General features: G+C 41.8%; 2 protein-coding genes across 2 annotated transcripts in view; both read right to left on the reverse strand.

Annotated features, from left to right (window-relative positions):
- Nucleotides 1-23,812, reverse strand: part of LOC125006460 (nuclear factor 7, ovary-like) — a 1,183,669-nt gene that overhangs the window by 779,449 nt on the left and 380,408 nt on the right. The window lies entirely within an intron of this gene.
- Nucleotides 3,320-19,870, reverse strand: sdc4 (syndecan 4). Its single transcript, XM_047582548.1, has 5 exons — nt 19,614-19,870; nt 6,506-6,686; nt 6,358-6,398; nt 5,716-5,908; nt 3,320-5,617 (listed from the first exon to the last, which is right to left on the reverse strand). The coding sequence occupies exons 1-5, from the start codon at nt 19,665-19,667 to the stop codon at nt 5,466-5,468; spliced, it is 621 nt and encodes a 206-aa protein (XP_047438504.1). The 5' UTR covers nt 19,668-19,870; the 3' UTR covers nt 3,320-5,465.

A 23,812-nucleotide genomic window follows, 5' to 3' on the forward strand; every position in this document is an offset into this window, starting at 1 on the left:
GATGTTTTAGATGTTGTAGATGTTGTAGATGTAGATGTTGTAGATGTTTTAGATGTTGTAGAAGTAGATGTTGTAGATGTTGTAGATGATGTAGATGTTGTAGAAGTAGATGTTGTTGATGTTGTAGATGTTGTAGATGTTGTAGATGATGTAGATGTTGTAGAAGTAGATGTTGTTGATGTTGTAGATGTTGTAGATGTTGTAGATGTAGATGTTGTAGATGTAGATGTTGTAGATGTTGTAGATGTAGATGTTGTTGATGTTGTAGATGTTTTAGATGTTGTAGATGTTGTAGATGTAGATGTTGTAGATGTAGGTACAGTAGCTGACTGGCTCCCTGGTGATGAGTGAATCAGTGTTTTGCAGGAATGTGAGCGCCGCTCCCAGTCGCTGGTGTCGGCGTGTTTTTCCCGTCAGAGCGGAGCTGAACAGGCAGCAGCTTGTCTGCATGAATGTCAGAAAACACACACATTACGTCTGTTTACCCTCGACACAGTCACCGTCTGCTCCAGAGTCTCTGGAGGCGACGGAAACAAACACACTCAGGTTCGTCTGGGGCTTATTCACGCTTCATGTTTTAAACTTTCAGCCCTTTTTAACCAGTGACCAAGACAAGGGCAGCATCGTGTCCCTCTGCATGATGCAAATACTATAAATAACATTTAGTTTAGCCTCGTTTTAGATGCAGCCTTTTAAGGTTTTATCTGTTTATTTATTTAATGGCTCCCTGATTTTAATGACCTTAATGAGCACTGATTTTATGGCTGATTATTATTATTGTTGTTGGTTTATTGTACAGATCCACTGTGTGTGGGATGATTTGTCCTGTCGGGATAAATAAAGTCTGAATGTGACCAGTCGATGACTTCGCTCGTAAAAACACAGCAGAAAGTCGACTAATAGAGCAGAACTGAAGCTGCACATACGTTTAGTCCTTTATGTCATATAAATAAATCAGCTAGTGCAGCAGCTAAAGCTGATCATTTACTGAACATGGGACAATGCACATTAATAAACATTGGTGCATTAGCCATCAATGCTCCAGACTTAGCACAAATGCTACATTCCACAGTCCCGAGGCAGCAACACAACACAAACACAGAAGACTTTAAAACAACAACCAAACAGGAGACAATCACAGAACCAGACGCACACAGACAATATGAAAACAAACCAGATTAGAACAAAACATCTGACCCACAATCATAAAACCACCAAGAACCCAGAGATACGCGTCACAGAAAGAAAACTATTTAGACTTTATCATTTATTTATTTATTTTTCTTTTAACCTTCATCATTTACTGTTTTTTTCTCTGCATGATTTCATTCATTCATTCAACTTTAAAATTGAGGCAGATTTCCATGAAGGTGAAGAATGTCAAACCTCACAGGTGTTAATGTGCTTTTTATTGTTTGTGTCCCATAGTTGGTGAAGTTGTCAGTTCTGTTCTATTAGCGTTAGCATGTCCTTTTAGCAGTAGTAGTACTTTAGTTAGAGTTCAGGACTGACCGTGGTACTATGGACAGTGGACTCCTCACCGTCCTCATGCAGGCGGCCATGTTGGTATGGTCATGTGATCAGTGACTAGTTGGGTTCACTGCTCAGGTTTGTGGCTTTAATTATTCTGACTGTATTCAGAAGTATTCATAAACCTCCAGAACAGACTCAGACGCCCGACGGTTGATTCGTCCTCTTCACCTCAGGCTGCAGGACCGTCCCGGTGTCCAGTTCCTTCCTTTGTCTCCCCGTCCATTGTTTGCTGTGTGGGACACAAAAGACTGACAGCAGAAGGTGAACGTGTGAAAGAAACTGAACATGAGGAGATTCAGCCGATATCACTGACCTGAGCATAGACTGTATATAAATATGGACTAAACACGTCTCCTCCATAGACTGTATATAAACATGGACTAAACACGTCTCCTGACCTTATTTTTAAACCTCTGTTTGAAGCGGTTATCGTGGCCATTAATTTTACATCGTTTATATATAGTGTCCAATAACTGAAAAACAGGAAACATTATCCATAACTATTGAATTGAACATTATACGTGTTACCTACATAGACGAAAACCTTGGAACTAAAACATTTCCTTGTGTATTTTGCTCAGATGATCCTCCTAGGATGTAGAATTGGACTAACCTGCCGTGATATGATGTGACTAAACACGTCTCCTCCATAGACCGTATATAAATATGGACTAAACACGTCTCCTCCATAGACTGTATATAAATATGGACTAAACACGTCTCCTCCATAGACTGTATATAAATATGGACTAAACACGTCTCCTCCATAGACTGTATATAAATATGGACTAAACACGTCTCTACATAGACTGTATATAAATATGGACTAAACACGTCTCCTCCATAGACCGTATATAAATATGGACTAAACACGTCTCCTCCATAGACTGTATATAAATATGGACTAAACACGTCTCCATAGACTGTATATAAATATGGAGTAAACACGTCTCCATAGACTGTATATAAATATGGACTAAACACGTCTCCTCCATAGACTGTATATAAATATGGACTAAACACGTCTCCTCCATAGACTGTATATAAATATGGACTAAACACGTCTCCTCCATAGACCGTAGGGGCGTCCCTGGGAGGAGGAAGTTGGTTTGACTACCTGCCGCTGTGTGTGTGAACTAATTTGCCTCCATCAGTATCTTATCTATCGATTTATTTTTAGGTTGGAATTTTCCGAATGGATAATCTTGTTAAAACTTTCCTGTTGATAAAACTCCAGGTCGCCTGTTTAACCCTCATGGTATTAATCTTTAACCGTTTAACGTCTCTAAATATATGATTAGAATAGATTTTTATTTAATTTAATGTGGACACTGGCCCATAATACAACATAGTATATATTATTATTCTAGATAATAGTTTTTTTTATACCAAATATTATAGAGAACAAGAATATGAACTTAGAAATGATACAAAGACATATTTCTATTTAAGTTCATAGTGATCTGTATATTTCTATAATATATCTGTATATTTCTCTGGTCATGTGACTTGTATTGTAGATGGATGTTGGGCTGGTTGTTATATGTAAAGAGATATTTAGGTTTTCAATAAAGAAACATAAAGTACCTGATACAAAAACTTGGGATTTTCTTTTATTGTAATAATTTGAGTCAAATTGACCCTTAGAATAAAAAGTGTTAATAAATTCGAAGCTAATAGCATCTTAAATTAAAGCATCTTTAACTCTTTGTATATTTCTGCCTTTTTTTATAAATATTTATTTGTTCCAGAGACAGAGACAGACACAAAGACGGAGACGAAGCCGTTTTAAAATGTTAATGTGCATAAAAATAGCTTTATTTCCAATAATAAATCAGAACCTGCAGGAGGAGCCCAATGATTCATTGGCTTCTCCGCTCCACTGGTGATTCACACGATGTGTTTGTGGCATTAAGCAGCAGAACATCCTCCGTTTCTCAGGTTCATGGTCCAGACCCGGGTCCGACCACCAGTTCCTTTCAGCTTCACTCCGACCACGTCACAGGTGGAGGCTCAACTTTCTTGGTCGTTTTTGGTTTCTATGAGTTAAAGGCGGCGGCTGGACCTTGTTTTTACAAAATACACTTCGGGGGAAACGTGTGGAGACAAAAAGAAAAGGCAAAAAGAGAACGGAGCCTCTAATAATCGACCCGAGGTCATCGGACAACGTCCCCAGAAAAACGAGATGAACACCAACCACACAATCCTTCCTTCTACACACAAGAATACAACAACAAAATACATAAATACAAAAAGAAAATGGTCTAAAAGATAATAGAAACTCTTACAAAATAAAAAGTTTCAAAACTATTTGCCTCTGAAAATCTCAAACTAGTGTATATAAAACTTTTAAAATCACATATACAACAGCTTAAAACGGGCGAAACACCCCAAACCTGAAAGAAGGCAATAAAATAATCTGACAGTTAAATTAATACAAAATGATCATAAAAATAAAAGGGAAGAGGTTGATCTACTGCGAGGAGGTGAGTTAGTATTAGCACTGGTAGCATCAAGACTCATTTACAGTAAAATCACATCATCAATGTTACAGAGGCTAAAAACAGGAATTTGGCTTTTAAATATTTGGTAGATATTTGTGTTTCCAGGATGCGGCTAAGTACCAACTTAATATCTGCTTTTTTTTTTTGTTTTTTATTTTTTTTTTTAATCTAGTGACTATTTACATGTCCTTGGTCGACCGTGTGCTAAGTAACGTGAGCGTCGAGGCTCAGACTGAACAGAAATATTAAACGAGTCCTTGTAGCTTATTGAGAAAAAACATCCAACCAGAACAAAACAAAACAACAGAGAAACAAACGTATGAGCAGATTCTTCTCAGCTTAAAACAACGTGTTGTTGTTCCAACAGGATTTTGGCAAATGTGGTTTCAGATGAAAGGAATAAAACGGAGGCTAAAGTTAGCGTAGCTTAGCATAGCTTAGCTCAGCTCAGAGACTGAAATGTTCTTTGGCTGCAACCAGAAAGTTTCTGCGTCAGCAGCGAAGAAACGCATCTTCAAATATCAAAACTTTATCCTAGAAACAGGAACTTCATCTGTTCACTTTCTTTATCTTTCTCTTAAATCTGGAATAAAATTCAAACTAAAGTTTGGATGGAAACCGAAGCTAAAAGAGCTGGGACGCTTGATGCTAAGCTAAGCTAGCTGGAGGTTTGTAGGTGTCGGTAAGAATGAACCCTGAAGGCACCGCGGTGGTGACGATGATGATACAGCAGTAAAACTCCTACATTAATTCAGCTTCTTTACGTCTCTTTACGTCTCTTTACGTCTCTTTACGTCTCTTTACGTCTCTTTACGTCTCTGCTGCTTCGCCTCAGACTGAACTTTTCCCACATGACGAGAAACTAAACATGTTGGAAGGTTTAGAGGAAATAAAAAAAAAAAAAAGAGGCCTTTAAGGTCATTTTAATGAAAGTTTACACGACATGAACTGAATCATCGCTGCAGAAACATTAAAAATTAACACCAGCTTGTTAATAATTAGCATCAGTTCTTTCTTTCATGAGATAAAAACATTCGTGGAAGTCGTGGCTACAGTAACGTGAGCAGACGGAGAGGAAGAATAAATAACGTGTACCATTAGTGTTTCTAACCGGAGGAGAACGTGAGTCCGCTTCGTCGCATTTTTCTTTTCTTTTTCTCTCTCGTGAAGCAAAGTAATAAAAACAAGACAAACAAACGTGAGATCACGGAGTACCGCGGCCGGAAGTCCACTTCCTGGTCCCACCAAAACAAAGCCTCTGATTGGTCGAGAGAGCAGCAGCAGCGTTCTTCTCTCCTGATTCAGCTGGAGGAGGATGAGGAGGATGGTGAGGATGAAGAAGAGGCAGCGTGAGGCCTGATTGGTTGTTTTTAAGGAGGATGAGTGAGGTGTGTGGTCTGGGGGGCGGGGGGGCGGTGAGTTCAGGGTCTATGCGTAGATCTCGGTGGTGGGGGCTTTCTTGTAGATGGGCTTCTTCCCCAGCTCGTAGCTGCCCTCGTCCTTCTTCTTCATGCGGTAGATGAGCAGCAGGATGAGGAGGACGGCGAAGAGGAGGCCGACGGCGCCGCCCGCGATCAGAGCTGGAGGAGGACACGGGACAGAGTTTCATTTAGGACGGGGGGACAAAGACAAAGAGACGAAGCAGCCGTGGGTCTTTCTCCCTTTAGTTTCTACTGACCTGCGAGGACCTTGGTGTTGTTGAGGATGCTGTCGTCCCCGGCGTGGGACATGAAGACGTTGGACGGGTAGTCCTCGCTGGGCTCCTTCCTCACCAACGGGATCTCGTTGCTCTGTCGGACCAAGTCCACCTCGTCCACCGTCGGCCGGACCGGGCGCTCCAGGTCCGGGATCATGTTATCGTTCACGTCGGGCTGAAGAGGAAGAGCCGAGACGGTAAATACGATGATAACCAGGTAAATAACCAGGTAAATATGATAATAACCAGGTAAATATAATAATAACCAGGTAAATATAATAATAACCAGGTAAATACAACAATAACCAGGTAAATAACCAGGTAAATAACCAGGTAAATATGATAATAACCAGGTAAATACAACAATAACCAGGTAAATATGAGAATAACCAGGTAAATACAACAATAACCAGGTAAATATGATAATAACCAGGTAAATACAACAATAACCAGGTAAATAACCAGGTAAATATGAGAATAACCAGGTAAATATGATAATAACCAGGTAAATATGAGAATAACCAGGTAAATAACCAGGTAAATATAATAACCAGGTAAATAACCAGGTGACTATAATAATAACCAGGTAAACACCAGCAGGTAAATGATGAAGGACTGACTCACCTTGGCTGAAAGCCTGAAATATGGATCAGGAGACTCGGTTGCTGTTGAGGAGACAAACAGATTCTTGTTTAGCTACAAACTAAACATGTGACGATAAGTATTTAATCATTTAATCATTAAATTATTTCGTTATTTTATTGGGACCGACCTTCGTCACCAGACCCAGAGAAATAATCCGTCATTGCGTCGTCTTCGTCGTCCTCGTCGTCTTCGCTGTCGTCCGGGAAGACGAAGTCCGAACCGTTGGAGTCTCCCGATGACTCCAGGTCGCCGTGGTGCGTCGTCACGGCGACCGTCTTCATGGGCATCCACGTCTCCGTCTCCCTCACCTGCTGGGACACACCAGAGACAGGGCGGGGCTTAGTGGATGCTAGCTTAGCATTGGTTAGCACTATAAATAAATTAAATAAAAACCACGTCCAAAACTATCAGGTGTCCAACCAGTAATAATGTCTGAATGTCTCTAAACTGTCTCCTGTCTCCATAGACTGAATATAGCCTCACTGTTGCTTAGCAACCACTGACACATCATGTCCTGATTGGCTGATGGATGCATGTTTCCACCAATAGGAAAGAAGCTGTCATGTTGTGTTTCTTTCTATCATGTGTAGCTGGTTAGCTCCTCTTGCTAGCTCTCTCCTCTTGCTAGCTCTCTCCTCCTGCTAGCTCTTTCCTCTTGCTAGCTCTCTCCTCCTGCTAGCTCTCTCCTCTTGCTAGCTCTCTCCTCCTGCTAGCTCTCTCCTCTTGCTAGCTCTCTCCTCCTGCTAGCTCTCTCCTCCTGCTAGCTCTCTCCTCCTGCTAGCTCTCTCCTCTTGCTAGCTCTCTCCTCCTGCTAGCTCTCTCCTCTTGCTAGCTCTCTCCTCTATTTCCTGCTAGCTCTCTCTCTCTGCTAGCTCTCTCTCCTCCTGCTAGCTCTCTCTCTTGCAAAGCTCTCTCTCCTCCTGCTAGCTCTCTCTCTTCCTGCTAGCTCTCTCTTCCTGCTAGCTCTCTCCTCTTGCTAGCTCTCTCCTCTTGCTAGCTCTCCTCCTCCTGCTAGCTCCTCTCCTCTGCTAGCTCTCTCTCTGCCTCTCCTCCTGCTAGCTCTCTCCTCTCCTCCTGCTAGCTCTCTCCTCCTGCTAGCTCTCTCCTCCTGCTAGCTCTCTCCTCTTGCTAGCTCTCTCCTCCTGCTAGCTCTCTCCTCCTGCTAGCTCTCTCCTCTATTTAAACACTGGTCTATAGTCTGACGTTAGCATTAGCACTAGACTCTGTGTGTCACCTTAAACTGGTTCTGGGTTAATGACACTGGACACGACAAAATTCCACTTTCAGGCCAAGACATCGTCAATGATTTGCTTTTTACTTTGCATTAACTCAAATAAAGGAACAAAGTGACCCCAGATTCTGCTCCTGTTGCATCAGAACTGATTTTAGAAGTTAATCCGTCGTCTATTAATCATTAAGGATCAACAGATTAATCATTAAACCTGGTTTATTAAACCAGCGAGTGAGAGTCTGGAACTAGAGACATGTTTCTGTCTTTAAATCTTAGACTTTACTCACATTTCTGGCTTTGGACAAACAAAGCATCTGAACATGGACATTCAGTTTGTTGTTTTTTTGTTTTTTTAGATGATTTAAGTTCTTGGTCAGTTTTTCTCCAAACAGAAAAGCAAAAATATTTATATCAAACAAAAAAATGAACAATTTTTACCAGATTCATCAATAAAACTATGACTTTCCAGCTCTGTAATAATAATCAGATTATCAGTGGACTCCACCCACTCCCTTTAATCTCATTATGACCCCCCCCCCCCCCTTTAATCAGCCTAATTATCATCAGAGCAAACACACAAACACTTCATCAGCATTAACACTGAACCACAAACAGGTGAGAAAAGCCTGAACATCAGGTCCTGAACCAGCAGAGACTCGTTACTAAAAGACATTTTAATCTCATCACATAAACTAATGATTTCACACGTTTTAAGAGTCTGGTTTAGTTTGTTTTAGAGCAGAAAAGAACTATCTTTCAAAAAAATTAATTTCTTTCTCAAATAATGGACAAATTAGAGGTTGAAGTTAGTTTGATGATAAAAAAAATCAGTTTTCTATGTAATTTCCAGACTTTAACTGTTGTAAATTGATGCTCGGCTCAGATCTGTCGTATGTTTGACACCTGAGCTGTAAAGACATTTTAGTCTTATTATATTAGTTTGTAGATAAACAATGAATAATTTAAGACGGTTAAAGTCAGAAGACGTTTTTAGAGACTGTTTAAAAACACACAAACATCACGTTTTGAGGGGAACGACTGAAGCTCGTTGGACAGGAAGTCGGTGAAAACGAAGAAGAAAACACAAACATGTTTGTTCCTCGTTGGAAATGTGTTTGTTTTTTACAGGGAACTAAAAGTCGTGACTTCCTCCCGAAGCTTCATTTAACGGAGTCGCCCTGAGGCAGGAAACAAATACTTGGAATAGCAACGCTGTGAGTTTGCAGAGGTGGATAAAATAAGCCGGTACTTCCTCCCTCTCCTCTTCACAGACGTAGAATACGTTTATTTCATTACATTTATATGGGATCATCACAGGGAGAACGGGCGGGATTTTATAGCTCACGTTGAACATGAACACGGGTCAACATTTGTAAAATGACTCATTAAAACTAAACAGGAGGCGGCGGCTGAATCAGTCGTGTACCTAATAAAGTGGCCGGTGAGTGAAGGACCACGTTCATCCAGCTGGATGTGAAACTGTGACTCCAGGCAGAGTCACGCTGCAGCGAGTCCCTGAGTCACGTTAGACCATGAATCGACTCTTTCAGGCCACGACGTGAGTCAGACGGATTCAGTCCAACGTTTCCCCGTCGTCCCCCATCGTCCCCCATCGTCCCCCATCGTCCCATCGTCCCCCATCGTCCCATCGTCCCATCGTCCCCCATCGTCCCCCATCGTCCCGTCCCCCATCGTCCCCCATCGTCCCGTCCCCCATCGTCCCCCGGGCTTCTGCTTTTACTTCTCTGTGGTTTGTTATTCTACAGATGTGCACGTCCTGCACAACATTCATCAACATTAAGGCGAATAATATCGTGACTAATGTTCCTCCACAGAGTTTACACACCTGTGCCTTCGCTGATTGCTACAAAAACCACAAAATAAATTATTTACGAGTCCACAGAGGCTCCTGTTTAGAGCTCGACTCCCCACCGGCCTTTTACAAACATCTGCAACGAGTCCACGAGTCCGGTTTTACGGGAAACAGCTGATCTGAGACGTATTTTTACAGGCAGCCACAGAAAAGAGAAGTGAAGGAATCAGTGCGTTAGAAGAAGGAACCGGATCAACACAGCGTTAGCGTCTTTTATTTAGCTGCGTTTATCAGAACTGAAACGAACTAAAACTGAAACGAATCCACTTTTCCTGATAAAAGTTTCCTCTAGTATTAAAGCATCACTGTTTCCTGGTGGTGACATCAGGTCCATAGAAACATCAGGACTGATTTCTTTCATGTCACTGTGTTATTTAGTTCTATGGATCAGTGTCGAGTCCTTTTGTCTTTATTTCATTTTTATCTGATCTGATATAAAACTTCATGACCCAGTTACACCTGGTTCATCTGTGCAACATCCAACAACCATCAGAGCAAATCAAAACTTTTTAGTATTTTTATTTCCTCGTGTTGTTCTTCTAATGTCCCCACTAACAGATAAAGGTGAGAATAAAGGTTTTCTCCTCCTGTATTTTCTGTATTTTCTCTGGAGCTATAAATACGACCGTGAGGAGTCGAACCTTGTTTGTAGCAGCATCGCGTGGAGACTTGTCCCGACTCGCTGCGTTTATTCACGACCACGACGACAACGACGACGCAGGGAAAAGATTAAACGCTGAAGGATTTAACGTATGTGAGCGTCACGTCGAGTCGATGCCGGCGGCTTCTGGTCCAGTCAAGCAGTTAAATACTTTAACAAGAAGAATGTGGCTCAGACAACAAACACAAGACTGGAAATCTCAGCTTAAAGCTGCATTTAGGGTTAAAGAAAAGAAAAAGAGAGAGAGAAAGAAGGAAAGAAGGAAAGAAAGAAAGAAAGAAGGAAAGAATGAAAGAAAGAAAGAAAGAAAGAAAGAAAGAAAGAAAGAAAGAAAGAAAGAAGGAAAGAATGAAAGAAAGAAAGAAGGAAAGAAGGAAAGAAGGAAAGAAAGAATGAAAGAAAGAAAGAAGGAAAGAAAGAAGGAGAGAAAGAAGGAAAGAAGGAGAGAAAGAAAGAAAGAAAGAAAGAAAGAAAGAAGGAAAGAAAGAGAGAAATCCCCAGTGTTCGTGTTGCTTGACTCGTCCTAACACAACACAAACATGTGTGAACTTAAACTTGTTCGGCCGAGAGAGAAAAGGACACGGGAGAAACAAAAAGCTGAGGTTGCGTAACCAAGTCAACATGAAAATCAGCTGCGGCGTCAGATACTGGAAGCTCTCAATAAAAGGGAATGTTTCACACGGATCTCCTGGAAAAACTAAAGAGTTACTACAAACAGACAGAAACGGTTTAATTTATAACCGAGAAACTGACACAAATATTTTCATTTCCACAGCGCGAAGGACCCGTCAATAAAAAACTCCATTATTTCATCCCACATATCACATCATCTAAAGCCTTATTAGTTATTTCTTTAGTTAGAAAATCAAAGTTTGGAGGTTTTTAGTCGTCCAGCTCGAGGTTTGTGAGATAAAAAGATTTTAACATTAATAAAAACAGTTCTACATGGAGACTTTTAGTGGTTTCTAATAATTACAGTTGTAACATATCTGTTTCTCTTGTGTTAGAAGTTTGGCCTTAGTTTGGGTTTAACGTTTTAAAACATAACCGCTCTTCTTCCTGTAAAATCCTCCACAGCCTCAGAGAACTGAGGAGCGTCAGTCGCTCGCTTTCAGCCCAATGTTTTCTCAACAAACAGCGTCACGACGTCCACGGAGAAGCCACGAATCCCTGGAAGGATCCCAGAGAAGTGGGAGCAGAACAAGATTCCCGACACATTCAGGATCCCAGAGCGTCCTCGTCCATTAGGCCTCGTCCTCCTCGTACGTTTCTGACTAATGTGCGACAGCTGATAAGAAGCCGGACGTGGACCGAAGCCAAATCGCCAGTTTTCAGGCGAGCAGATGGATTTAATGGAAGGAACTGGGAACTGACAACAGAGGAGTTCAGCTCATCCTGTTCCACAGCTCAAAGGATCCATCAGGGAAACACTTTAAACACAGGGTTCTGTTTCTGTACAGGACGCGTTTCAACCACGTACGTAACAATAAACTACGGAGGTTTGACTCCAGTGGATCAGAGGCAAACACGATAAAGAAGAACGTGTTGATTCCAGCATGGACGTCCTAAACCTTCCACATTCCCTGAGACCCGTCCTCCCAGTCTTCAGGGACTCGTCCCTCCCATTGACCACTAACAAAGCCAGTGAACGCCTCGCGAGCGTTTCAATGACGGAGGTATCTGGGGGCTAAGCCTCCGCCGGCCTCGTCCTTTATTAAAGCGGGGAAACAATCCCTCCATCTGCCGCCACGCTGAGGAGCATCTGGTCCATTCACACGGCGCCTGAAAGCACCGGCACCGAGGAATGTGCCTCCTCAGTCTTTCTGCGTCTCTTGACCTTTCAAGGAAAAGTCAATTATTGATGTTTTCTGAGTCTCAGGGGCCAAATGAACTGAAGTAAAAGTGAAGCTGTGAAGAGTTTCAGGGATGAGAAGAGTAACTCCAGCCTCAGATACTCAGACCTGCAGCATAAGGCTCATTTATTCAGACAATCTTAGACACGTTATATATTTTCCACTAATAAAATGCAGGTACGTGGGCGTTTTTCTTAGAAATGACGTCCTTGTGAAACGTATCTGACTCGTTTCACGTCTCGACCCACAGCAAAGTTCCTCATCAGTGGGTTTGTAACCAGTTTGTGTAACAAACAATAACTCAACAAGTTTCCTGTGACGTCTCATTGCGTCTGTCACACGTGACTGATGAGTTAAAAAGTTAAAGTTGACGTTAACGTTAGCATAACTGGCTTTAAGAAACCTTAAATGTTACTGTGACTCAGTAACTATAAATGTGACGGTAACTTTACAGAACCAGACTAGATGAGACCAGAACCAATCAAACCCTGATATCAGAACCAGCCTCAGATATTCTACGTTGGTTGGTTGGACACGTCTGAGCTCTGATGAAATGATGATGATGATGATGAAAGCAGCATCTGCAGACACACGTCAGCCTCCAAACTCCTTCCACTGGTTATGAAAGAGGATTTTTACCAAACTAATGTTGAGCTTTACGTCCTAATCCTTGTTGTGTCTTTGCTTTTGTGCAGCTCGACTGCGTCGTCGTGGTTTTTTTTTAATCATCTCGTGCTCTCAGGGAGGATGTATTTAGTGTATTTAAAGCTGTAGTTTTCTGATGATCTGGATCAAATCAAGAGTTTGTTTATTTCCAGTAAACAGGTGAAATACGAGGCAGCGCTGCAAACCACAGCTTATTAGTGGTAAATATATGATCATCATATATGATTGATCATAAATCCCTGGTTACAGGAGAATTAGCTCAGGAGAGAAGATTATAATTCACAAAGTCCTCTCACAGATTTATCATGTTTTTATTTCCTGGTGGACAAACAAACCTCTGAAGCCTCTGGTCTGTGACTGTAACATGTTGTTGTGACGTAACGTCAGAGAGAATCTTTAGAGAACAGGACGCTGAGAGACACTCGTAAATAACTCGGTCCCGTTGGATCAGCAGTAACACGACCAAACAGAAACTGATTCAAACCCAACACAAAGAGAAGAAGAATTCCTGAAGCCAATCTCCTATTTTTACAGTTAAAATGTTTCAGTCTCTAAATGAGCTGATGTTGAATCAGTAAATCAGAGCCTTCACACCTGAGTGTAATCACCTGAGCAGGGCGTGTTCACACCTGTCCAAACAAACCCAGCCCTGAACTCCTTCTGAGCCGCATGTGTCTTCTCCCTTCGTCACCAAACAAATATTACTCATTTAATGTGGACAATAACCTGGAGCTCTTGTTTTTATCTCAGACTTCCTGAGCCGTGGAGATAAGACAGTAGCAGCAGACGGGTTGATTCAGGCTCCGCTGATAAAACTAATTGAGTTTCGTCGAGCGCCTCCCGAGGGAACGTCTGATCTTATCGATGTGGCATTTATTGGTCACTTCCTCGTCCATGAGGACGTCGCGCTCAGCCGACGCTCGGACCCGACGCTCGGACCCGACGCTCGGTCCGAGTCCAGCTCTACAGCGTCTCAGACGTCCTCCAGCTTTTAATTTGAGGCCTCCGGCGACGAATCGCTGCCTCAGATCAGACACGTTACAAAGCAGCAGAGTAAACGTGAGCCACCGAGGAGCTTTTATCAGCGCGACGATCAGCAGCTTTAAAACACGACGTATCCATCCAAGACAAACCCACTCAGGGCTTGATAAAGGCCAGAGAAGGAGCACGGACATGAATTATCTGCATAAACTATGTTAGAAAAGCCATTTATAAACAGTGGAGACTGTCACATCCTCTTCGACCTTCATTTTGGTGGATAAAACCACGTTTCATTGGTTTGTTCCACAGTTTAGATTAAATACTCCTCAAAACACGGATATAATCGCGCTGCACTAATATGTGAATAAATACTGAATAAATATAAAGATGTTCTGCTCGTCTGATGAGAAAATGAATGTTTTTTAAAACAACTGATTCATTTGTTCAGGAAAACATATGGAGGTGGATGACGATAAAAGAAGCAGATGAAATGATCCTCATGCAGAAGTTCTGCAAGTCTGAACAAGTGACTCTTTTTAAGAAGGTTATGGATTAAATTTAAGACACAAAGATGAAAAATCAGGCAAATCTGAGCCCCAGAGTTATTTCAGGCTTTTTAAAAGGCCTTGAATGTGACTGTCAACTTTTTAAGCCTCCGTGGAAACGAGCCCATTTAAAGGTGAATAAACAGCTCGAGCTTATTCAAGACACAAGTCGAACGACAACACGTTCGTACAGTTTATGCAACGTTATCTTCGCACTGAGTAGCAGTAAAATCAGTATCTAAATGACATTTTATTTAGTGGTTCAGGCATGAATTACTTTAATTATGCATCAGTTCGAGGCTGTAACTGGACATGGACAGAACTGTCGTTCTTCCCGAACTAAACCCCTTTAAACCAAGATGAATCCAGACTTGTGTGCTGTTGAGTTTGGCAGAATAAAGAGTGGGTAGTAGCTAAGTAGCCAAGATCTCAGCGCCCACATTCCTGGGCCGTCTACAATGGAGCCGGGGCCCTCGATGCGCTCAATTAAGAGCCGAGGCCAAACCAGCGAGTCCAAACCAGCGAGATCAAACCAGCGAGGAAAAAACCAGCGAGGAAAAAACCAGCGAGGAAAAAACCAGCGAGGAAAAAAACCAGCGAGGCCAAACCGGCGAGTCCAAACCGGCGAGGCCAAACCGGCGAGGCCAAACCGGCGAGGCCAAACCGGCGAGTCCAAACCGGCGAGGAAAAAACCAGCGAGGCCAAACCAGCGAGGAAAAAACCAGCGAGTCCAAACCGGCGAGTCCAAACCGGCGAGTCCAAACCGGCGAGGCCAAACCGGCGAGGCCAAACCGGCGAGGCCAAACCGGCGAGGCCAAACCAGCGAGGAAAAAACCAGCGAGGAAAAAAAACCAGCGAGTCCAAACCAGCGAGTCCAAACCAGCGAGTCCAAACCAGCGAGTCCAAACCGGCGAGTCCAAACCGGCGAGTCCAAACCGGCGAGGCCAAACCGGCGAGGCCAAACCGGCGAGGCCGAACCAGCGAGTCCAAACCGGCGAGGAAAAAACCAGCGAGGCCAAACCAGCGAGGGCTGGCCCTACGCTTCCTCTGGGTTCTGGTCCCGTGGGGACCTGGTCTTCACAGAGCTCCACTCTCAGACCAACACCGACTAAAACGCAAGGAAACCAAACGACAGAGGAAACAACTCGCGCTCCACAAAACCAAAACAAGATTAAACGGCTTCGTCACAAAGGGAAACGCTTGTGGAGAAACACAAAAGGCCCCGAAAGGAGCACAAGTTAATCACAGCTGAATTATGTGGATTGGAACGGGACAAGGCCGCCTCTGTACCCGACAACAGGTTTAGTGAGAGCTACTGTAGAGATGTGGACCTCACACACTAAAAACCACATCAAAGACCAGCTGCTATTCTGAGACACGTCGGTCAGGAAGGACGTCGGAGTAAAAGGAAGGAGGAGGTTTATCTGCCATCTCTGGAGTTTGGTTCAGTTTGGAGAAAACACACACAAACACACGTTCTGCTGAACATGACCAACAAAACGATTCAGAATAAACGTCATGAAGTAAATCAGCAGGAAGCTTTCAGTCTCCAGACTCATCCCTGCTCCATTTCTACTCGGAAGTTGGAATTTCCGAATCCTAATTTTGAACTGAAATGCCCCCGGAGACGGATTTCCGGCTCTGAAAGTGGGAGAATCGTCTCTACGCCCGGGTTGAGTTTCCATGATGTTCGCCCGCATGTAAACAGTAATTAAAGCTCCTGTGATATTCCGCTTATCGTCCCGTCTGATTAGTTTCTGCTGCATCTTGTTTTCCAACTTCTTCAGGGACAATAACTCAGATGTGACGTTTGTTCCCAAGTCCAACCACCGACGTAAATGGAGAATAATCAGCACTAATGTTCTTATTGCTGTGAATTCAGCTCCGACATTTTAAACATTTATTTGTTCTTTTACTTTCCATCTACAAAACCCCTTCTTTTGACATTTAACTTTTACTTTTCCGAGCTAGATAACATTTAAAAGCTGGAGTTGTGACTCAGTGGTTCTCCTGTAAGTTGTAAATATGAATCGCTTCCTCTGCTCTGGGGTTAAAAGTATAAAAAGCCAACACAACTTATCATTAAACGTCACATCGGGTCTCAGGCTAAAAATACTGGGCTGTTTTCGGACGTCCTGTGCTTTAAAACCCACCCAGAAAAACATCTTGAGAAACGTAACTCCTCGCTGACGTCCCTCGGGGATGAAACCTGAGCTTCTTGGAAAACTTTAAACACTTTTTTTGTCTCGAGTTTAACCAGAAAATGTCGAACAAAGTCAGATGAAAGCGATATAGACAGAAAAGGAGGCGTTTTATGGTCAACTTCTGCCCCGAATGTATTCATGTAGTTCCTGTTACCACTGCCGGGATATGTAGTGGTTGAAAAGGGCTGGAGGGCGTCGAGCGGGAGGAGGAGGGGGATCAGATTCTCTCCATCGCAGGCAGGAAGGACAAAAACCCTCCTCTCGCTCGGTGCCAACATTCCTCGCTGCAAAGGGATTTTATAGGCCAGCGGACAGCAATGCAGCCGCCATTATTACATCCTAGTCGTACTATTTATCACGCTCCCTCCTTCCTCTAAACCTTTTCAGTGTGCAGGCTTTTCAGGGCCCCCCCCTACACCACCCCCCAAAAAGAAGAAGAAGAAGAAGAAGAAATCATTCTCGTGCAAATGATTGGAGACTAAATGGGAAAACCAGCAGTCACATTCCAGCAAATGGAGTCGAGGCTCCAAAGGCGACGAGTTGAGGTTTGGTGGCGCAACGTGGATTAACTCTTCAGCCAAAGAGGATTTTATGCGTTTACTTATTTATTTTAAACCCCGATTAACCAGCACAACTGTTACCTCAAGCACATTTGGTTAAATCAAGGTGCTGAGACCAACACAAACAAATAATCATATCTGACCTATTTAAAAATAATAGTTCTTCTAATAAACTGGAAACTCGTTTATTTTAATGTAATTGGTGGTAAAGAGTTTCACAGGGACGTGTTCTTCAGTGGATTATTGAAAATATTTACATTTTTTACAAAAAAAACTGTCATGTCTTCACAAACATTGACATTTACAGGGTTAAAAGTCAGAACTTAACCAAACTTCTGGTATTTATGATCAGGACTGAAGTGGATTTAAAGATTTACGCATGAAAAAGCAGAAACAAGTTAAACTTTAAGCAGAAAGTTTAACTGCCTGGAAACGGAGATTTGCTCCGATTTGCTTTTTTAAAAACTATTTAAAAAGAAATAGTTTCTCTGTGTATTTCCTGCACCTTCTTTCACCTTTGTCCCAGAGCTGAAGGACTCGAGGCCAAACATAAGCAGAAAACGCTGAGGTCAATGGAAAAAAGCTGGACGGGCAGGATTTAGTTTGGCCCTGGTTTTATCTCGGACGAACTGATACTCAGGCCTCAGCTGATTCAGCCAGAGACTTTTTAAAATGTAGCAATAACTTCCAACTAAAACACTGCTATCGATAAGGTGGGAAACTCCACATACCAATAATGACCTGGAGAAGAAAGGAGTGTGGAGGAGGAGGGAGGGAAGGATTGTCATAGCTCCGAGGCCACGAATCCATCAAAGGAAACAGCAGCAAAAAAAAAGACAAAGGGCGAGAAAAGCTGCTCCGATGTCAAAGCTAAGACGCTAAAAGCAACAAAACAAAAGACAGAAAATCTGGAGCTGATTTACAGAGCGAGGGAATATTCTGGTGGGAAATATGTCGGTGTGTCCACACGCAGGAAAGCAAAGGGGGGATGAAGTGTCCCTTATGAAAAGCCCCCAGGGCCCCATTCACATCCCTCCAAGTGTGCAAATCCCCCAAGATGCCCAGTCAAGGCCACCAGAGGTCACATTCCAGGGGGGGAATCAGAAAAACCGAGGGGGGGGGGGGGGGGGGGGTAACTTCAGGGAACGTAGCGTTTAAGGCTAAACCCGAAGCAAAACAGCAAATATGAGTCGATTTCAGGCCTGTAGTTAAACCTGCTGCTACTTTTCAGCCGTTCACACCATTTGCACTGAGGAACTGGGCGTCTGACTTTAGGGGGAGGTTGTATGTGGGTGGTTTCCAGAGAGATCATCCACGTCCAAGTCACGTTAAACAAAAGCAAAACGCTGAATGATCTATTCAATGTTAAAACTTTAAAACTTCACCTTAAACATACAGTAAATAAACAAGTTTCAGTCCAAAAGTCCAATTACAATGAGGCTGTGCGTGGGTGCATCATTTCTCCAGCTAATATTCACATCTAAGAAGCGGAAACACTAATAAAATGCTTCCAAAGGATAATTTACCTGTAGATGTAAAACACCAAAACCCATTAAAACACGCCTCAAGCTCACAAACAGCCATGAAAGTAAGTTTTTCTGGGGTAGAAGTGACATTTTCCTGCAAACACCACAAAAACTACACAGAAAATGTCGGCTCACATTTCTTCTCATGTCTTCTAACGTTAGAACAAATGTTCGCTGGAAACTTCATTAGGTGCATTTGTTTTTCTAAATCTGACACTACAAAAAAATAAAATCCAACAAAATCAATGTTGCTATTAATCATTGACGCGTCCAAGGCTGTTGTTTTTCACACAGAACAATCTCACGCCAAAACAAACAGATATGACGGATATAAAGGGGCCAAAGCAGAGGACAATCAAACGTTTGGTATTTTTATTTAGGACTCAAGTGTATTTAAAGATTTATGTTAAAAAAGGTTAATAATATTTTAACATAAACTACTTTTTGGGCCTTTTTGAAGAGGACAAGTTTGTCCCTTAGTGGCAAGAACAGAACATTTTAGGTCACACGGTGTAAAAATGGAGATTTAAGTTTGAAATATCAAAAAATGCTTAAAAACAATATGATGGCACAATTAACCGAAGTTACACAAACATGGAAATCACACTTTATGATGGCACGAGGGTTAAATAACATTCACTCCTGTATCTGATGAAATGGCAACTTTAACTTTTATGTTAATTGTATTTCCTCAATAATGAGTTGTGTTATTTTACACATATTCTGATCATATGAAACTAAGATTTAGTGAAAGACAATGAGATTAACAGTGTAAATAATAAACTGTCCGCTGAGTATCTCACAGTACAGTAACATTAATCTGTCTCTGGTTGATTAAAATAGAAATAAACAGGTAAAGAAACACAGTCCCGGCAGGTTTGACCCAAACTCCCCCCGGAGCGGAGGACGTCTCTGCCCGCAGAGGAGCGAAGCTAAGCGGCTAACAACACTGCACCAAACCGAACAAACTCACCGTTTATAAAACCGTGTTTAAAACAAAACACAGCCGTCAGGTAACTGTTAACTCTTATAACACACGGAATGTAAAGTTCAGGAACTCAAACTTAAGGAAAACATCTTAAATTTAAAAGAAGAAAGAAGAAAGAAACTAGCGGACAGAAACGTTTTCACTCACCGACTCTGAAAACACGGAGGCGGATAAAATCAACACGAGGCACAGGCTGAGCATGGCTGTACTTTCAGGTCCAAAATGAGAAAAACTTTAAACAAAGTAGCTTAACTGTGGTTTTATTTTAAAAAAAATATATATATATTTGCTGAAACGTCTTGTGTTATGTCCAGGTATAGTCCAACAAAACGTCTGAAACTTCCAGCAGCTTGAGCGATAAATCTGAGTCGTCTCTCCCGCTGGAGGCTCTTCTTCTCTGGGCTCCACTCCGCCACACGGCCGCTCTATATCCATGATGACGTCACCACGTCGGGGACGTGATTTACGGGAACAGCCCCCTGCCCCGCCCCCCATCCCCCACCCGAGCCCCAGCGGCCGCCATGTTGGCGCTCATGTCTCAGGAATTCAAGATTTAAGGTTTCTCATAAATAACGATTTCTAACAATCACCCCTATATTTAATGCATATCTGAATATGATATATATATAATGATATTATATAAAAGACATGTAAGATGTTATAAAATGAAGAATATTTATTTACCTTGTTACCTTTGTTGTTCGTTAATTGTACTTATGTCCATATACCTCAGTTATTTATTTCTTAGATAGATAATCATTCTTCATAAAGCTGCCCTTTTCAATTGTATAATAATAATAATAATAATAATAATTATAATAATAATAATAATAATAATAAAAAGATTCAAGACTTATTTATTGTCAACTTGTGAAAAACATAAACTGGTAATAGACAATAAACAGGCAGGTGAAGTGACGTCCCTGGGTGATGGGTGGGTTTGGTTCAGGATCAGGGGGCTGATGGAGGTGTAGCTGCATATTTAGACTTTATACTTAAGACTTGTACTTAGACTAAGTCACTCATGGATTGTGGAAACAAGCCACCAGACTAATTTAACTCCACACTGTGACATAGAGACAGAAACAGTTGAAACGTTTCCCTCAATGAAATCTGATTCTGATAAGAACTGATTTTAATCGTCCACAGGGGAAAGTGCTGGAAACAGGAGCTCAGCTGCATAAAGTAAAGAGAAAACTATGACAACGAGAGATAAATAAACTGACACCAGTAAAATCCTACAGGAATCTTCTCTTTTTTCTTTCTGACGTGTGTTGCAGTAAAAGAGGAAGCTGCTCCTCTGGGGCTTTTTGCAGCTTCATGGAAATTCTTCGAGTGACGACATCTTCCGGTAAACTTTCCCCGTCCCTCCCTCCTTTCTTTTTCCCCTTTCACTTTCTGCCTCCCTCCTTTCTCTTTCCAGAACTAACGCTCAGCTCACTCCTCTCCCTCCCTGGATAATAAAACCTGTTGCATAAGTCACAGACGTGTTTTCCTCTCCATGTTTTTTTTCTTTTTGGTTGTTTTTTTTACGTCATGTTGTTCTCAATGTGTAACAGAGGCTGATCTAAATTATACTTTAACACCTTTTATTATCATTCCTACATTCATAAACTGCGCCACTTGTACTTTAGTTGTACTTTTACTGTTAGTTCTTGTTCTAGTTTATTTTAGTTTAGTTTAGTTTAGTTTAGTTTAGTTTAGTTTAGTTTAGTTTAGTTATGAAAAATAAAAATGAACATAAACTGAAAATGACTTATTCTACATATCCAACAGTAGTGGGAGGAAGTGCAGACAGTTTCTGAGACAGTTTAACGATATTTATTTATTACGAAACATTTAGTTATTTATCTTTCACTGCCACAGATAAATAAGCAAAGTAGACAAATAAATACAAATAAAAAATGCAGGAACCCTGATCGATCCTGGTATTAATGATCTACATTAAATAAAATAAAATAAAATAAAATAAATAAAATAAAGGTGTCAGGTGTTTGTGAGTCTCTGGAAGTTTCCCAAAGCGTTTTGAATGTGACTCGTGTTCGTGGGGATGTTCTGCTCTTTCAGATTTCACCTTTCCATTCAGACGACAAACAAATCACACGTTTACAGATGAGAGATAAGAGATAACACACACAAACTCATTTGGAAAATCCCAGGATAAAACATGTAGAAGTTACAGAGCATGGAAGGAAATGAAGTGTCAGAGCAGCTGTGACATAAATAACTCAGCCTGAAGCGAACACATGGCTGCAGGTGTGTTGTTTGTTCCTGAAACAGGAAGTGTGAGTTTCCAGAGGATTGATACTATAAACTTAAACCGTCTTTATTACACTGTCATGGAACAGTGGCTGAAAATAGAAAGGACGACGTTTTAGACTCAACTTTATTTTTCCCTTTGGGACGAGTCCCTCAGGGAAACTTTATTTCCAGCAGCTATATACAAAAAAAAAAAAAAAAAAGAAATGAGAGAAATAAACAATGTACAGGAAACGATCTTAGTGTCTCTTTGTAGTGATTTTAGGATGCGTGCGTTTATTACATTGATCAGCCACAACATTATGACCCCTTATATCATTTTTTCAATCAAACCAATGAAATGTGTTGTTACACAGTTGTTAATGGAAGCTCATGGGTGAATTAGTCCTGCTCATGTTCAGGAAATGCATGTGCGACTGTGTGTACAGGTTGTACAGCGATATCCCACACGTTTCCTCATCAGTCATGGAGTAAGACTGTGAGATCAGTGGAGAAGAGATTTGGTGTCAGATATCGGACTCTGTGCAGGACACAGTGATTTATTCTGATCTCAGCCTTTAGAAGGAGCCGGGGTTTGACCGGTTCATTCTTCAGGTCATCAACAAACTAAAAGCGTTAAAGAAACACACTGTGCTGCTCATTGTTTACCTACTCAAATGTGTGATGATGATGCTGTGACGTTGTGGTGGCGTATGAGAGGAAGGAAAAACAGGCACATGACTCTGACAGCAGGACGTCTGGTGTATGAAAGACCATCAAAGGTGAGTCAAACCCGTATTTCTGATACGAAAGAGGTAAAAGGTCCAAATGTTTCCCAGCAGAACACGGAATTATCACAAAGACGCTTCAAAAGCTAGTGGTCATAATGTTGTGGCTGAAACTGAATGAAATAATTTTTTTTACCTATTTGAGTTATTTTGTGTCTTTTCGTAGTGATTTGATTCTGTGTGTCTCCTTTTAGTTGTTGTTCAGCCGCTTTGTATCATTTCCTTGTCTTTACAGCGAAACTGAAGCTCGTTGCTGTTGTGTTTTACCTCTTGATGGTGATTTTGTTTCTTTTTGTGGTGATTTGTGTCTTTTTGCAGCATCTGTTTAAAGTAATTTAGTGTCTTTTATATGAACCCAGACTAAACATTAGACTCATGACCTTCCTTTAAACACACGTTGGTGTTAGTTATAAACAAGCTGAACGGTGAAAGAGGAGGAAACAGATTCACAAATATTAATTACACTCATATTTGTTTCTCTGGAGGTTTTTATAATTTTCTAAAAATGTTCTGTGGCCAGTAAATGAGTGACTGGCATGTGAAACGGGGGAAAACTGAAAGAGAAAGCTGACGAAAGGCCTGAAGCCAGAGTGAACATGCTCATATCTGAAATGACATTTAGGAAGGTCTCATGATGCCAGCGAGACGAGAAGTTAAAGACAAAGACGCCTATGTCACTTCACGATTATGAGAAAGCCTCAAAGGTCACGAGTCATCGAGCCAATAAATGAATGGGGCACGAACAGGAACTGAGAAGTGAACAGGACTTTTCTCACGTATTCAGAGTAAGAGAGAAGCGGCCGTATGTGGGGAACAGAGAAAAGGAAGTGGAATATAAAGGATAACGATTACTCAGATTAAAACTAAACGAGTTTATATATATAGAATATAAGAGTTTCACTTCTGCAAAAAGTGTTTGACACGAGCGTTTCTTCACAGACGTCATCAATAGGAACCAGTTTATGAACCAAGACTATCTCCAGAATCCTGGACCCTGGTCTCTGTGGACCCCGGTCTCCGTGGACCCCGGTCTCTGTGGACCCTGGTCTCTATCAGGGGTGGATTGGCCATAGGGAGTACCGGGACTTTTCCCGGTGGGCCAGTCAATAATGCAGCCTGCAGACACATTAGAGGCCCAGTGGCCCTATGACGGGCTACAGAGGCCCAGGACTCCCACCCACGCTGGTTCTTGACCGCGTTCTTTGACTCAGTGAGTGTTAAAATAAACAGTGTGGAATACTGTTCCTCTTTGGGTGGTGTTGCCATTTGTTAGAACAAGGTGAATATTTACAGAACAGTTTAAAACACCTGTTGTTCTGC

The sequence above is a fragment of the Mugil cephalus genome, chromosome 4, assembly GCF_022458985.1.
Source record: "Mugil cephalus isolate CIBA_MC_2020 chromosome 4, CIBA_Mcephalus_1.1, whole genome shotgun sequence".
NCBI classification, from domain to species: Eukaryota; Metazoa; Chordata; class Actinopteri; order Mugiliformes; family Mugilidae; genus Mugil; species Mugil cephalus.